A 17,337-nucleotide genomic window follows, 5' to 3' on the forward strand; every position below is an offset into this window, starting at 1 on the left:
GCAAGCTAAAAATTGGTCTGCCAGGTACACTGGTGGGGTATGTGAACACTGGTGAATGCCCACAGGCCGTGCTGCTTAAGCAGAATTAGCACTATTTTCCCTCAGCTGTACATGTTATACACATGTGATGTACTGTGGACACAATACAATGGATCTGTATTTATCAGTTATGACTTGTGATTTTATATATTATGAAATAAAAATTTAAATGAGCAGTTGCCATAGTTGTAAACCCCGTCAACATGTCCTTTCTGATAACTGGAAAATCCCAAACATGCTATCAGCCATCATATATGACCACGGTATAGCAAATACATTTAAAAGCCCCAGCAGTGGACATTCAACACACCTTCAAATGCATGCAGCACCAGCATTGCGTTAGTCAAATATTGATTTTCTTTCATTCAGATGAGAGACAATGTGGGTACTCCCTATTCTTCTAGCCCCCTAAGCTTGTATTCCCATCTGTGGCCCCCGAACAGCCATCAGGGGCCCAATTAAAGCACCAGAATTTGCACTCTGCCCCACATTGCCTCTGGCAACCTCTTTCGTCCTATTTATTACATTAGCTTCCCTCATATTTGTCAAGAATCAGCTTCTCCCTTCGCTTTCCTCACCTTCTCTTTAAAGTCCAAAGACTTTGTCAATTAATCTAGTTAGGGACTTTATAACGCCATCTGACCCCAGTAAACGGATGAGATTAGTGATCCATTAATATTACACATCTGCAGGTGATCCCACTTGCAGACGAAACTCAGCTCTTTCTAGAATGCTCTAAGTCACACAGACTAAAAACGTCTGCTCCTATACGGCAGCCACATAAAGCTACTCCGAACAAAGTCAAATTCTGTTTAGAAGGCGAGCAGGACACTCCACCTAAAGTTAAGTTGAAGGATCCAATCCATTGGCATTTTGAGTATCAATATAAAGAAAGTAGGGTGGTGGAAGAAGATTGTCCCTCAGTCATTCATAGTGTGAAGCACCATAGAGGGATTCCCAATGATGTCAAAGTCTGAGCCAAACATGGCTCCCAGCTTTCAAAAATTTGTACTCCAGCTGGACCAATTGTCTTCATTTGAGGAGCCGGATCACTTGACTCCCGGGTCAGTGTGAGTGATGCTATTCTGAGAACCCCTTCTAGCTGCTGACTCCTCATCTTTTGAATATTGCCCAGGCGTCAGACTGGATCTGAAAACTTTTTCGCAGTACCTCTGCACTCTGGTAGGTGGATCCATGCAGCACCATACTGATGCTATGAAGCCTGCTCTAAACCTTACCTGCGACCTTAGGCAGACAGGTTGACTACCGCAATTACAGCAGATATTTGCAAACATCTGCTGAAGTCTCTTGAATACTCCATCAAAGATTGAGCCAGGCTGCTGAGAGATTGTCTGCTCTTCCAGCATGTTACTGCTAATTGGTGACTTTCCCTGGTGAGCACACTCTTTCCTGCTCCACCTTTATTTTGGTTACAATCGTCTGGCACCAGGTTGACTAACCAGCTAGCCTTAGCCAGAGACACATTTGTGGTCTTTGCTGAGCCATGTATTCTGATAAGTTTACTCCCATTGCTGTGGGCCAGGTATTGTGTACCCATTTTGTTTATCGTTTCTACACACGCGTAGATCAACTGGGAAGCAAGTACCACGTGCATGGTCATTTAGGATTTGTTGCTGCTGGTTTCTGGGCTGTTCTAGCTGTTTACAAACCAAGAAGACCATGAACACTGAATGTTCCTCACTTTAAAGAAACTTTTTGGGAAGCAACTTCATAACCGTCCTTAGTTAGTGTCCTGTGAGTTCCTACCATTGCTTTCAAACAATAATAGTTTGTGAGTACCATCACGATCTTGCTGGTTCCACACTGCTTTGCGTTAGCTGGAATGGAAAAGACATGCCTGTCCTGAGCTCCAGGAATATAACTCCAGAAACATTGAATGTATGTAATGGGATCCTTTTTACCTAAATTGCGTTACCCGTTTTTCCTCAGAGATAACCGGTTTCATTTTGAGGTTACAATTGTAATTGTAATTGACAGGATTTGTGTATTGTGTTCTATCTGAGTCCAACATTTGGAACCTATCCTATATTTTGTAAACTGTTCTGTTACCACATACCTCTGGCTGGACATTGATATCCTTTTGCAAACTCTGATAATTGTGTTGCACTGGACTTTTACTTTCCACATCAACCAGAGAGTCAAGTATGCTTGGTGGGGTACGCTCTCCGCTGCAGAGTGTTGTAGCTGTAGAACCAGTTGCTGGGGTTTGCGCTCACATCACTTTTAGAGTGCCTTGTCCGGGCAGCTGTGTAACAAATTTGGAAACCAACCTCAGAGAAATGGAAATGTGTGAAACTTACAAAAATGGCGATGATCTATCCATGGGTACGGACCAGAGTATTGCCACACTTGTTTTCTACAATTGTAGCGATTCCGTCCACTGAATGATCCTCACTTTGGCATAGAATACAACTGTTATTGAGGTTAGGGCCCAGGAGGAATTCAGAGTTAAGGGCCCTATTGGAATTTCAGAAGAATCTAAAATGGACTCCAAAGAACATGTTTACGAATAAAATGAATTATGTGCATAATTGATCTGTTTATTACAGGCTCAGCATAGATCCATGGAGTTCAGAGGTCTTGAACAATTGTTACTTAACCGCAGGGCTGGTGCTTTTGCCAAGTATCTTTTCCTAATGCTTAAAAATGTAAAGAATAAAGAGGGTTTCCAGCAGCAGCGGCTAAATTGAAACTCGCTTTGTGTGTCGATTGGTTAATTGTTTTTTAAAACCTCCTCATACCACATATGGTCTGTTTATTAGTTCACCGGTGTTTTCAAGTGCAGTTGTACAATGTGGATTTATAATATAAAATGAACTTAATCTAGTGCGTGGTCTATGATACATTTTTTCATGAAATCCTGCATTGCGTGGAGAGATGATTTTTATTTAGCATTGGCAGGTGGTAACCTTACTATTTTTTAGTGTTTGCCTTTTTTTCTGAATGTCATCCCTTCTTTTACCAGGCTGTACGAGTCACGAGTGGAAGACAGCAGTGACCTGAACTGGGAGGAGCTGGCAGAATGCATAGGGTAACCTATATATTTATATAATGTCTATCATGGATAGGGTGCTGAATAGCTATTCACTTTTTGACTACTCAGTCAGTATCTAGTCACACTATGTTCACTGCTGAGAGTAATACAGCCTCTTCACTGTGTGTCACACATAGGCTACATACATGTAGTATGCTGGTATACGTCTAAAGTAACTAGAAGATGGATCGTATTCTATATTGAGAATGTTTAGATATGTCCTTTTATACAGCATGCCCAGTATGATGAGTCCATTAGACACCTGGCCCTAGTGGGGTATAAAGGTCCTTCATTTTTACCCTCATATGGGGATACTCTGTGCCTACATGATGTGGTGTGAGTACAAAATTGTTGGTGTGCAATCCTGGTGAAACTACCCAAAGTTTCTATTGCAGTGTGACATGTAGAACCGCGTTATTCAATTTTTAGGGTTCGCCTTCTTGAAAGAACTATTGTGGACGATACCAGCACATACTCTAGGGCTGAGCGGAGCCCGTTGCTTGTCATTGGTTTGTTTACTTTCTTATCCATGTCATTTGCTTTCATTTTAATCCTTCCTCTTTTTGTGTTTGCCCCTCCCCTGGAGCATAGCTTCTGTTCCATCCTTTTGAATGGTTGACTAGTACATCCGTAACCTACTTTTTCCTTTGTCTTCCTTGGGAACCTGTGTTTTCTTGCTTGCTTTCTCTCCAAATGTTCCCCTCTTACATATCTACCCACCATGTCCCCAAACTTTATTGTTGCTTCTGCCAACCCTCCAGGCCCTGCTCAACTTCTTTTTTATTTTTATTTAAGCATCTCGCCCCCTCCCACAGGCCTCCCCCCTGCTCTGACCAATCATCTGCGTTTACTTCAAAAATTCAACATTCAATGAATCAAAACTTTAGTACATAGCGAATTTATCCTATCAACTTAAGTTACATTAATAGTAGTATCTGAAAGAAGCATGTTGGTATTAGATTCCTTACCTTAGAATAGCCCTAGGCGTCAGACGGGATCCGGAAACTTTTGCGTAGCAGTACCCTAGCGTGTCGGTAGGAGTCGTCTGGACCCAAAACGTGCGCTCTCATATTATCTGGATCGCACACGCCAGTTCCGGGTGGATGACCAACTCTTTGTTGGTTGCGTGGGCACTAAGAAGGGACAGGCGGTGCACAAACGAACCATTTCTATATGGGTCGTCTTTTGTATCAAGGCTTTTTACTCTCTGGCTCGAAAGGAGCCTCCTGTGGGTCTTCTTGCCCATTCCACACGGACGTTCGCAAGACATTACTGCCTGGACAGCAAAGGCCAGAGAGATGGCTTCTTCGGCCGTTCTGTTCTCCAGGACTTTCTGGTGAGATCATTGGTTCGCAGACCCACCACCGGGGTTGGTATTGCTGGAGTATCTATTCTAAGGTAAGGAATCTAATACTAACCTGTCTCTTTCAGATGCACAAGTTACTTACCTTCGGTAACGATATATCTGTAAGAAACAGTAGTTAGTATTAGATTCCTTACCACCCCACCCATCCTCCCCATTCTGCGAACCGATATCTAGGGTTAAGGTCATCCCCTTTCAGGGCCCTAGTTTTCATGTCACCAGTGTTGGTTTTTATCATGGCTCTGCTATTCTGGTGCGGAAAAGCTGTGTATAAGAACTGACGTCAGCGCGCGAGGGCGGCGTCTAAGTTATCCGGGGACGTTATCCCGGCGCCAACGGCGATGGACGTGGAGCCGCAGACAACGTCTACCGATGCGCAAGGGTACTGCTACGCAAAATTTTCCGGATCCAGTCTGACGCCTGGGGATATTCTAAGGTAAGGAATCTAATACTAACTACTGTTTCTTACAAATATATTGTTACCGAAGGTAAGTAACTTGTGCTTTAAAATACATAAAGTTCACCCACAGTACAGCTATACACAAGCAAATCATATTTTCTGCAGAACTTACAATTCACAAATTTCATGTTATATAAAACTAAAAAACCGACATCTAGTTCAATATCCTGTCTTAAGAGTAAATAACTACGGGATGAGGCAAACTTACATGCTCTTCTCGCAGTCCAACACATTGCCAAGGTAAAAAATAATTCACTTTAAATAGTTAGATTTTATTTGTTGGAGTTTCCACAACTCATCATGTGCGCTTTCCTCCAGACCCACTGTCTCGCCACACAAATTCAGTTGTGCTTAAGAGGGAATATGGGTCTTTTGTGCATGTGCACAGATATAATGCTACCTTTAGTGCTCCGACAATCTCTTAAAGTGTGGGCTAATACCACAAAGCGCAAGGAAATAAGCATGTCAGGCTGTCTGCACACTCTGGCGATACCGACCGTTCATACTCTTGCCCTACATCCTTGACCTCTCAAGCACTATTATTTGCAGTGGAAGAATCCCCAGGGGAATTTGCAGAAAAATAGCACTTTAGCTTAAAAAGCCCTATCGAAAGGCCCTACATTAATTCTATTTGATAGTGTTTGGCAGTCACGTAGCTCGTATAGACTTCTTTCATCACAGCTTGCTTAACAGGAAGCCAGGAAGTAGTATTGCCATGCTTGATTCATCCTTTACAGTTTCATTAGGGGCCATTTACACGTGACCATTGAGTAGTGTAAAGTGCACAATAAAGTTATCAGTATGCTCTCGCTTACTTGGTGTTCATTATGCATGTCATAAATGTTATTGTGTGTAAATATGCCATTCTACATGTGTTGTCTCTTGTTTTTGTCCTGTTCTTCTTGAGGACTGGGATATTAATTATTTTCTATATTCACTTTTAGTGACGTCCCCCCGGCATATGTGCAGGCGAGGTTCTACAGACTGAAGGCTCGTAATGTTCCCTCGTGGAACACAAAAACATTTCCAGGTGGGTTGTGACAGCTGCTTTGATGTTGCTTGATGCGTGACCTTGCGTGAGACCACTGTAGATGGGGCCATTATTGGTCATGTCTTCGAATCTCCTCCAGACCACTGAATGTGAGGCAGCATTACTGGGCAAAAGTTGGGGCAAGGCACATAAAACAAGGCTCCATTTTTAATGGTAGGTGTACAAGAAGTAAGCAACAAAGTTCTGTTGTGTAGATAAGTCTTTGGTCTATTCTATTCCAGGGGACATTGAACTTGAAATCTTTAAAAGCACAGCAGTGCCGACAATGGAACCTTGTTTAAATGTGTGCTGCCCCCATTCTTGCCTTTGGACCATTGTCCTTGTTCATAACCATTTCGGTGCGAGTGGGGGTGACCGTAGCCGGACAGCCGGGGTTAAAATCGTGCCGCTAGTAACCCTATGGTTTCCAAAACACTACTCCTAGCAATGTTTCCTGGCAAAATGCTTTTCTAATGTAGCTGCAAATAGCAGCAATGCTAGAATGAAATGAGCCGTCTTCGCACCTGTAAACCTGTCATACTAATGTGGTGAAAGTGTGACCGGTTCGGCCTGGATTTAAGACATACTATAGCACACATTACCTATAGCTTGAGCTGTTCGAGGGTCCCCCGCCCTTCACATTTACTCTCCTACATTGAACCCCATTGGATGCATAAAAACTTTGAAAAATATGTAGTTTGTGAGACATAGACTGTATCCCGGTACTGACTCTCAGCACGGCTGCCAATGGTACTGCAACACACAGGGTGGTCGTTCGCTCTTTCTCTGTATACTCAGTGGCTCTGGCTGACTTTCAAGGTATTTCCCTGATAGTTGTTCACCTGGTGGTATCCCTCCATATAAGGGTGGACGAGCTCAACTGGTGTCATCTTGCTGAGCACGAGTAGTGTCTGCTCTCGTAGTTCTTTCAGTATATCTTTACTTAGTGGAATGTCCCGTTGGTGGACCTGTCGATCTCTGGAGATGCTCTGGAGTTTCCTCCTCGAGGTTCCCTTGGAGACCCACTTTGTATTTGTTTTTACTCCTGCCTGCTTTACGTCTTACCACCTCTGCTATGGATCCCCCCAGGTCCTGATCAAAATCAGGCGGAGCTCAGCATAGCTCATTCTGGTTTTCCCAGACTGGACTCTGAGAGTGCGGTACTTGGAACATCTGCATCTGACCATTTTAAATTCCATTTTGTCTGCCTCTTTTGAAGGACCTGGTGTCAACAGGACAGTGTGAAGAGGAGACCGCAACGGGTGACACAGGTGTGAGAGACAACAAAGTTCTCAATGGGATTGCATAAGGCATCCCCGCCCCCATAGTACCCTGACCGGACAGTGACAATATGATATAATGTACAACTGCACATGACTTTTTTAGAGTGCAATTACAATCAATTCTTATAATTAGTTACATTTTACTTTTGTTTATACAAAGTTAGTACAGAACATTGATTTTTACATCAAAACACATAACCATAAAGGTTTCTTAAAATGTTCTGTTCCAAATGTCTGAAAGAAAGGATATTGGCCCACATGCAATAGTTTTTTTTATCATAAAAAAACTGTGAACTTCGTACTTGTATAGCGCACTTATACCCTGAGGCCTCTAGGCGCTGTACGCATACCGCTATGGAACCCTTCTTTGCTTTTCCCTGTGAAGCGCCCACTCCTGGGCACCCCCAAGGTGAAGCCAGGCATCCTAGCGTTGTGGGGGCCGTTGTGGAGATTAAGCAAGCTATTGCCCAGAGTTGCAGCGTGGGACCCATGATTAGATTAGGTACCGAGGCGAGAATTATCAGGTCCGAGGACATTGAGCCCAAAACCCACCAAGGCGGGAATTGAACCCTGGATCAGGGTCTGCCGCTCTAACCATTAAGCCACACTTCTAACAATGAGAGTTTTTTCCTATTGTAGTGTTATGATGTTTTTCTCTGAGTTTCTTAAATTATATCCAATGCATCTTGACCTAATTCCACACAAGTCAACTTTTGTATTTCAGTGTTTTTTAAGTTACAACCAGCAACATGTGTCTCTCACGGGAACACACCCTCGCTTTCTCATGGCTGTAAAATACAACGTTCATGGTAACAGAAAATAGAAAGAGTTGTTAATATAGTTCAGAACAGCTCATTCGTGATTTAAAAAAGTTATTTAATTTAAATAAAGTCTAATAAGAGATTATTTAAAATGACATTTCACAGAAAAATAATCTTCAGTGGGTAAGTGCAAATGCATAATGCAAATAGACTATATTTTTTTTTAATCCAAGGCTCAAGGCTTTCCAGGGCGCACTAGACTGCCAGCTGACCTTCCGGTTAATGTCTTTGATGTGACCCGTTTCGGCATCACAGCAATTGTTTAAAAAGCCTGACGTGTTTCAAGGCTCCATGGCCTCTTCTTCATGGACTGCTTTGGTTTTCTCATCTCACAATAATGGACTCGCTTTATGATGGAACGTCAATTACCCATAGTGGGCCGCGCACGGCCCGTCATTCAAAGAATTCTGGGACTGGTAGTCCCTTGTTCAAAAGTACTTCGCTCCCAGTGGGCTTGATCGTGAGTCTGTGTATATTTATGCACGTCTTTCCCTTAGTAGGGTCCAAATGTCAAATGTGGGCATAGTTTCTCCAACTGGGTGTGCACAGACTCGCATTACAGTTCTCTATTCCGATAGCAACGGTGAGAGTGTTAGCCCTCAACAGTGTATCATGGTAGCTGGATAATAAGGAGTTAAGTAGTACACTATTAGCAAGAACACCTTACACCTAAGACCTAAGTGCAACAAGGGGATCTTTGAGCCTACATGCTCAAATGTATATGTTGCAACAACATATAGCTTTGAACCTTTCGAAGACCAAAAGGTAGCAATCTATACTTTTAATATTCTTACAAGATTCAAAAGTGGATAAAGTTCAATTGAGTAATAAGTGACAGAAATCGTCATTAGTTCAAGAGGATCCATATGTCACAGTAAGTTTAGAATCCTGAGACATTCAAATGTAAACTGAGATAGCCATGTGAAGAACTTCTATGACAGAAATAAGCATGAATGAGTTTTGTGACCAATTCATAAGAAAAAAACATATAGGGCCATGTCTCTTCTGTATAAATAACGGCGTGTGACATCACTCCACCCACTTCAAGTTTAAAAGAAGATTAACGTAATCTAAAGTGTAAGGGTTTGATGTCGCAGACCCGTTGAAAGCCACTGCCGACCCTAAGCCTCTGTACTGATGAACAGAATGATACTTCTCACCAGACGTAGAAACCATTGATGAATGAAGAAAGAGCGTAAGAGCAGTTCAGGACTGGACCTCACTCCCTGAGACTGTATCTGTTTTTAGAGACAAAACCACTCTGCCTCAATGGTATGAATCTTGGGTAGCTCGGACCAGCTGAATGATTCAGGGCAAACAGTTAATACAGATACCAGCTGTATGTAGCATACAGATAAGCACTGAACCACTGCTTGGAGGTTACAGCTGTGGATACTGCTGTGACCTGCCTAGGGTCGACTAGGAATTCTGTGAAAGTCCCAAGTCCATGCTGGACTCACACCAGTAAGACTCTACAAGAAAGGGTTACAGGACACAAGACAACCAAGAATGTGAGGGAGGAGACTAACTGGGGAAGGGAGGGGATTGGTTAGAAGAAAACAACAAACTGTGTAGGATGCAATTTAGGTGTGAAATATAGAGAAGATCGAGGTGGATAAAAGAGTGCAACCACACAACTCCATTTCCTGGCACAGAGCTAAGGTCCCAGGGAGTCGAAATGGGACTCTAGCCCTTGTGAACTGGGACTGACCTCAAACTCGGATGTTTGACCTCTAGTCTTGCCGCCTATCTACGCTTTCACTGTCCTATTCTCCAGCACTTCCAGCCACTGGATACAAGTTGTGGGACTTGATTCCGGACAGAAAAGGCTGTTTCGTTTGAAAGATTTCCATCTAATATTTTCAAACTATGCAAACAATCTGTTTCTCAGACAGCTCTGCCAGAGATTACATGGCGAGGTGTCACAACCACACCCCCGAATGATCCACTCTCCTACACCTTCAACCAAAGCTGTGGCCCTTGGTCTAGCGCACAGCGCCATTACCATTTTTAGCTGGGTCCCTCCCACCCGTCTCAAACTCCTGCATTGCTCTTCTGAAAAAGGGCTTGCCCACCCTGTTGAAAGCTTTCTGTGTGTCCAGTGGCAGTAATACCATGTGAGAAAGTGGCTCTACATACACTGGACTAGAATGAAGTACAGTGTGTATAGAGTCCACCAACCCCAGAGGTATGACAGAGGTTAAAGTCAGAACTGACCTTACTCTCCAAAGTGGTAGCTTGGTCGAGCAGTAAGGCAGTACCAGAGGACAGTGTAAAGCATTTGTTGCACACACTCAATCAGAAAAAGGTTTCACACACTCAAGGACGGAACTCCAGGCCAATTGTTTTTATATCCACAGATATAGTTGTTTTATTTTTAGAACCACCAGTTATAAAATATTCTTTTCTGGTTATGAGTACTCTCATGTAAAGGCTTTGCAAAGGGGCAATAAAGGTTGTGCACACAATGATTACAGTATTGATAGTAAGCAACACAGTCCTGAAACACACTTTAGCATTGAGCTCAATGGGTTTTCTACATACAAGTACAGTTGATTACTTTATAGATTACTTTGGAAGTTCCAGGACTAGGTCTTAGATTCAGTCCTGGGGTCTAAGCTGAAACCAGATTAGCAAAAACGTTTTAGTTACTGTAGTGAATTTTCATGAATATAAAGCTGTTTTAAAAGTCCACACTTAAAAACTTTCAATGTAAATCTCACAATGTTATTCAATGGGAGGAAATTCAGGTTGCAGGTAAAGTACGGTCGCGTTACTTTTGTAACCCAGCACTGGTCTCCTAGGGCCAACTCTGGGGGCTTAACTCAAAACAGGTAGGTAATTGCGTTTCAGTATTTCGTATGATTTTTAAAGAATATTTGCAGTTTTCAAAAGTAGACACTTGGAAGAAATTTCATAGAAAAGCAGACCATGGGTTCCTATGGAGAAAATACAGATTACTAGTAAACCCGCTAGGGATTACTTTTGTGGTTCAGTACTGGGCTGAAAGGTACAATACTGGCTTCTCCCCTGGACCCAGGTGAGTACTTCGGAATTCGGACTTTGGCTGATTTTATAGGAATATTTTCAGTTTTCAAAACTTCACACTTAGAAAATTTTCGATTCAAAATGAGTCAATGTTATCCAATGGCAGGTAAGTGAATTACCGGTTTCCAGGTGAGTACTTGGTTGTTGAAGGTAAGGTTCTGTGCATAGACTCAGGGGTCCCCCAGAGTCAGTTAAGTACAGTTAGATCAGTCCCAGCGGCACAGGGGCGGCCGGGTGCAGAGGTAGGTAGGCCCAATGAGGGAAATGGGGCCTTTGGTTGGTGGCTGCTGGCTAGCAGGCCACGCGGCTCTGGGAGCTGGGTTCCTGGTCACTTGCTCAGGGCAAGGGGGGGGGAATAGGATAGGACAAAGAGGTCACAGCCAGCGGCACTCGGCGGCTGGGTGCAGGGTGTTTTTGAGCTGTCGTGCGCTCAATGTTATCCAATGAGGATCTTGAAAAAGCAACAAAGGCTGCAGGCTCGGGCACAGAGACTCTCCAAGGGCGACCAGCACTTCGAGAGGTAACTTGGGATGTTGGAGCACAGGTAGGTACCCCAAAGGGAGGCACCGGGGGCCGCGGGGCGCTTGGTGTAGGGGTGTCTTTGGGGGTCGGAAAAGCTTACCCTCGCTGGTCGCGGTTGGGGTGGCCCCTGGTTCTGAGTGCAGGCGTCGGCTGGTTCGTCGAGGAGGGTCTTTGGGCACTGGACTAAGGGTCCCAGTCACTGAGAAGTTTGGTACCAAACTTGTCAGTCTTCAGTGTAGCCATTATGATGCTGTGGAGTTCGTAATGACAACCTCCCAGCACCATATACTCTTAAATGGCATCACTGCACTTACAGTGCCCAGGAATGGCCCTGGGTACTGTAGGGGCACAGGGCTCATGCACCTGTGCACTCATCTATGGCATAGGGCACCCAGCTAGAGGGGTGACTGAAGTATGCCAGGGCAGTGGGTTCTGTTGGCATAGCACACAGGTATGTGTGCCATGTTGACTCTTGTTTTAGTTCTGTACTTAGTCACTCAGCCTGCAAAGGCAGTGTGTGGGTGCCAGGATACAGGCCCCCTGGGGGTGGCACATTAAGTGCTGCAGCCCTCAGAGGTCTACTCTGGTCACCATGCCCTGGGTACCCAGGGTACCATTTACTAGGGGCTGACAGGTGGCCAGAGATGCCAATTGGGTATTTTGTTTCAGCATAGCTTTTCTTTTTAGGGAGGGACCACAGGCCCTGGGAACCTGATTGGTAGGGACCTAGGGCACACTCAGTCAAAGCACATCAGCAGTTCAGAAACAAAATGGGGGCATACCAAGGCAAGAAATATGGCACTTTCTCACTTAACTGCAGTATCTATTTCCTATTTTGTTTTTTTTACAAGGTTCTCCCTCCCCTTGATCTTGTCATATGTTGCGTATGTTACTGAATTTATCCTTGGAAGTCATTCTCAGTAAAATCGAGGTTCATCTCGCAGCTGGTATCTTCCTGTATATTCGAGTGTCTCCATTAATTAGCATGGAATACCTTTATGAAGAGCATGTATGCTTGTCTGATTTCGGTATGGCCAGGAATGTTTCGAACAGATTCTGTCGCCATCCTTACGTCTGATATACTTTCATAGAGTTGGGTCATAATCGGGGACAAGAGTGTTGAAAATATTTTATAAAATTCCCCAGGAAAGCCTTCAGGGGCTGGGACTTTAAATGAATTTGTGTCTTTAATGGCAGCTCTGAATCCTTTGACTGTATTTGGTGCGTTGATGTCTTCCCTTTGTTCTACTGTAATCTTTGGAAACTACAAGTCTCTCAGGACCTTGTTTCGTGGCTTATTTTGCTCATTTCCATGTATGTAAAGTGTCCTAAGAAACTCCCAGGAGATGTCAGCCTTATTGCGGTCTTCAAATTCAAGGTGAATTTAAAGTCGTAGCTAAGAATTATTGTACTTTGTTGCACTATTAGTATTTTGTGTCAAAGGTTCAAGAGTGCCTTTTTAGATTTGTTCACAAGGGGTGTATGCAACTGGCCCTTAATCATACTAACCTTCAATTAGTAAGGTGTCTCTAGATCACATGCGTTGTACACTCTTGCCATCTAATGCTAGGGTGCAAGTTGCACGATGTTTTTTCTTCTAAGAGAAGGTTTCGTTGTGGCTCGTGATCCGTCCCCGAAACCCACAATGCAACAGGACGAGGACTCCACTTTTTTTTTTTTTTTTTTTTTTTTTTTTTTAGCTTTAAATGTGCATTTCAGAGCTCCAGGACAGTCAATCTACAGAAGAGAACAATTGTGCAACTTCAGATAGCAGAATTCCTTCCACCACATGATAAACAAAACCCTGTAAGATGACATCTTTGGAATCTGTCCAGACCAGAGAGTTTTTTCCAATGCCAGGTATTATGAGATTGACTCGAGTAGGGAATGGATTATGGTGACCTTGCCTGGTTTTCCCTAGGTGCAACAGTAAATTCCCTTAGTGAGACCACCATAGGGTCTGTACCCTCTTCTCTTCCAGAGACACACGAGGACGCCTATGTTCAGTGTGTCAACAAGGTGGCCATCCGCTATCTGAGGAAACGTCAGCTGGATCACTACAAAATGCAGCGCGGAAGCTCTCCCAAGCCATCAACTGAGCCTTCAGCTTGTCAGGGAGACATACCCCCATGGAGAGAGCGGAGGCCCATCCAGTATCCTGTCAGGCCAAAGTGATTAGTGCCCTAAAACATGTCTCAGCAGACTCCAGCTTTGGGGAACAGTCTTCACCAGGGCCTCGATAGCTAGAGACCCCAGGTCAGTCCCAAGGCACTAAAGCACCTTACTCTGAATCTGAGGTCAGCCTTGGCGCGGGCATTAACACCTGCATTGAGTGAGCTGTCACCCTGAATGAAACTGGTTGAAAACCTGATGGCATGCAGATGAAAATGTGTGCATCCTTATATATAGCATATACCTGCGCATCCCGCACAGCCGGTCTGGTCCAGTGCCACCTAGGACGACTAAGCTCACTTTTAAAGATGCCATATCAGAGGAACTTGAAGCATTCTCCATATTCAGAAACATTGGCCTAGATTTCAATCCTACACCTCCAGCACATTCACCTTTATCACAACAATCATACGCTGACCATGTACATGAACTGGACCCTCATGGTGGCGAGCCCATTCCAGCTGATCAGAGTGCTGACACCAGCATGCTACAGCAAGAACCAACAGAAAGATTTAGCTTCAGAGCCCTTCCCTCTCTGTTTTACTGCCCAATGACACAACAGCATATCACACCTTACTTTAGTGGGGCTGCAGATCACCACAGGGTGAAGCTGCCTATAATAGAGAAACACGATTATTTGTTTGGAAGACATCTCCAGTATTAAGAGATCCGTTCACTTCTGTAGTAGGGGATCTCTGTGTATAGTCATAATCTAGTGAATAGTCCCGCCCATGTGCGCGGACCCCGGAGCAATCAAAAATAATCTCGTAAGCTGTCAAAACATGCAGACCTGCATAGACACTTAAGAGAGAATTTAAAGACAGATAATGCAGCCTATTTCCACAGGCTACACTGTCCAATACTTCTACTAGAAATTCCACCAAAAACCACAACAGCACAGCCTGTCCAGGGTTTTCCACAGAGAAAAACCTTGCTTTTAACAGCAAAACCCTCTGTAATGATAGAGAGGAAGGAGTGGACAGACAAGCCCCATAGGCTGCCATTATGTGGCTCAAAACAGGATACTGTGCCTTTAAGAGAACTTTCCAGAAGCCTCACAGTATCCCAGAATGCAGTGCAGGTCCCTTTCACCTTCAGTTCTTTTTTCCGGCTCCTGCTAGCAGGACCCTGGAGCATTAGCTCTTCTTTTCTGAGCTTTTTCTATTCTATTTTTGTGATATTTTTGGATTTTTGTAGCTTCACTCGACGTCTTTGGCCTTTATCTGCATTCTGCTGTGTTTTTTTGGCAGAATTTCTGCAGTCTTCTTTTCTTTAGACTATTTCTAGTCTGACATGTGCTTTGTCTGCAGCTGAACTGAAGGCCAAAGCTGAAGCTCACAGGGTTTGTACTCTGTGCTTGCCTGTGTCTTTGGACACCTGTCTTCTCTGTACCTTCTTTTCTAGGGGGCTTCGGCTTCCAGGTTTCAAACAGAGAAGTTTGAAGGCATCTTCAGCCTCTGGGTGAGGTGAGGGTAGGTCCTCTACCGAGTCCCATGCTGTAATCTCTGGGGTTTTTCCCCAGTAAGGGCACGTCTGAGCTATGACGCGGTTCCAGTCTGCGTCGGGGCCGTCGTGGAGTGCCTGGACGTCATGGAGTGCCTGGACGTCATGGAGTGCCTGGACGTCATGGAGTGCCTGGACGTCATGGAGTGCCTGGACGTCATGGAGTGCCTAGACGTCATGGGGTTCCCCGACGTCATGGGGTGCCTCGACATCGTGGAGCAGTGATGCTCGACGTCATGGAGCGGTGATGCTCGACGTCATGGAGCGGTGATGCTCGACGTCATGGAGCGGTGATGCTCGACGTCATGGAGCGGTGATGCTCGACGTCATGGAGCGGTGATGCTCGACGTCATGGAGCGGTGATGCTCGACGTCATGGAGCGGTGATGCTCGACGTCATGGAGCGGTGATGCTCGACGTCATGGAGCGGTGATGCTCGAAGTCATGGAGCGATGATGCTCGACGTCTTGGGGCAGGGATGCTCGACGTCATGGGGCAGGGATGCTCGACGTCATGGGACAGTGAGGCTAGACGTCATGGAGCGGTGAGGCTCGACGTCATGGAGCAGTGATGCTCCTTTTGGGGCATTGGTCACTTGGGCTCTGCTCTCTTCCGTTGGGTCCGGACGTCACCGTTAGGGATGGCTCGGCGTCTCCGTGTTTGACACCTAGTGACATTTTGACGTCTGAGTGTTGGTTGTCGTAGAGACAGTCACTGTCTTAGTGATGGTGACGTCGTAGTGAGGTCGGCGTCATGGGTTACAGCCGCAGAGTACTGCCAGCTCTTGACGCCTGGGCCTTGTTCCAGGCCTCTCTCCTTGGTGTGCCTCCCGTCGTAGGAGGGGACTTTGTGTTCCCGGCACCTTCCACTCACGACGCAGAGCAGTTGATCAGCGTCGAGGAACCCTTCTGATGGGGAGTTTGTGGTTACTCACCACGTGTAAGCGAGGGACGTTTGTCCTTTTGCTTAGTTTTGAGTACTTGCATGCCTGCGCGTCTGCTAGGTCGCCTCCTGCTCAACCACTACTGGTGGGACCACCGGGGATGTTTCAGAATCCTCTCGGTTCCCTCTTCCGCCCACCACCCCAGGGGCCTTTTGCCCCTCAGTCTGCGAACCTCCGTGCCTTGATGCCAGGGATGCGTCTGCCATGAGTACGGGGAGTACCTCTCCGACTCTTTACTGGTTGGCGGGACTTACCTTTCGTCCACTACCGCCTGACAGGAGGTTCTGGCTCCGACCGTGCTCCTGAGTTGGTCGCAGGGGTGGCGGCATGTAGACCTCGCGCTGTGTCCCACTGTTGTTGGACCGTTGTTGTGAGATCCCTCTGTGGGGGTGTTTTCTTCACCGATTTGTGGTTCCTCTGCCGAGAGACAGGAGGGAAGCCTTACAAGAGGTGGTCTAATGAGCCTGATAGTTTCGGATCTAGGCATCGGTGTCGGAGTGGAGTTTTTCTCTCCTGCCGACACCCCAGGTATTGTGGGTTTGTCCTACGTTGCCATATTTTTATTCGCCTGACGTCTCTGCAGCCTGCGGCTCAGCAGTGTGCTTCTACTCTCCCGTTCTTTGGGCAACCCTTGGGCTGCCATGAGAGTAGTGAGTGGCTCGCATGAAGTCTGAATCGGAGACTTTTGGACGGCTGTAGGTTTGGGGCATGGAGAACGGCCTGAGGCCTTCTGCCCTTTCTAGCGGCGTTTTTCCTTCCAGGATTTGCCGGTGGTCCCGGGCCGCCATTTAATGCTTTACAAGTATATTGTGCGCATACGCGGGAGAGCTTGTTGCTCCTCGGCGAACAAAGGCCGGCTGGGTCTAAGTCAGTCTTCGGTTCATCGGCCCTCCTCCTGCACTTCCTCCGGTCGGCTCGTGGTTTCAGCTGCGCGAGCTCTAAGCAGAGGCCGTTATCCTGTTTAGGACAAGGGCGATAGAGGAAGTACCTCTGTCTCAAAAGGGGAGAGGTCTGTACTCTCGGTTCTTTCTGGTTCGCAAGAAGGGCAGGAACGAGTTCAGGACCATTCTGGATTTGCGACAAGCAAACTAGTGGATTC

The 17,337-nt window shown here is 45.6% G+C and overlaps 1 protein-coding gene across 1 annotated transcript in view; it reads left to right on the forward strand.

Moving 5' to 3' along the window:
• TTF1 (transcription termination factor 1) overlaps window positions 1-17,337 on the forward strand; it is a 101,454-nt gene that overhangs the window by 62,741 nt on the left and 21,376 nt on the right. The window contains exons 9-10 of the mRNA XM_086924763.1: window positions 3,026-3,091; window positions 5,862-5,947. Of these exons, the coding sequence (XP_086780889.1) occupies window positions 3,026-3,091; window positions 5,862-5,947 (152 nt within the window). The remainder of the gene's footprint in view (window positions 1-3,025; window positions 3,092-5,861; window positions 5,948-17,337) is intronic.

This window comes from Lissotriton vulgaris, chromosome 5, assembly GCF_964263255.1.
Source record: "Lissotriton vulgaris chromosome 5, aLisVul1.2, whole genome shotgun sequence".
In the NCBI taxonomy this organism is placed as follows: domain Eukaryota; kingdom Metazoa; phylum Chordata; class Amphibia; order Caudata; family Salamandridae; genus Lissotriton; species Lissotriton vulgaris.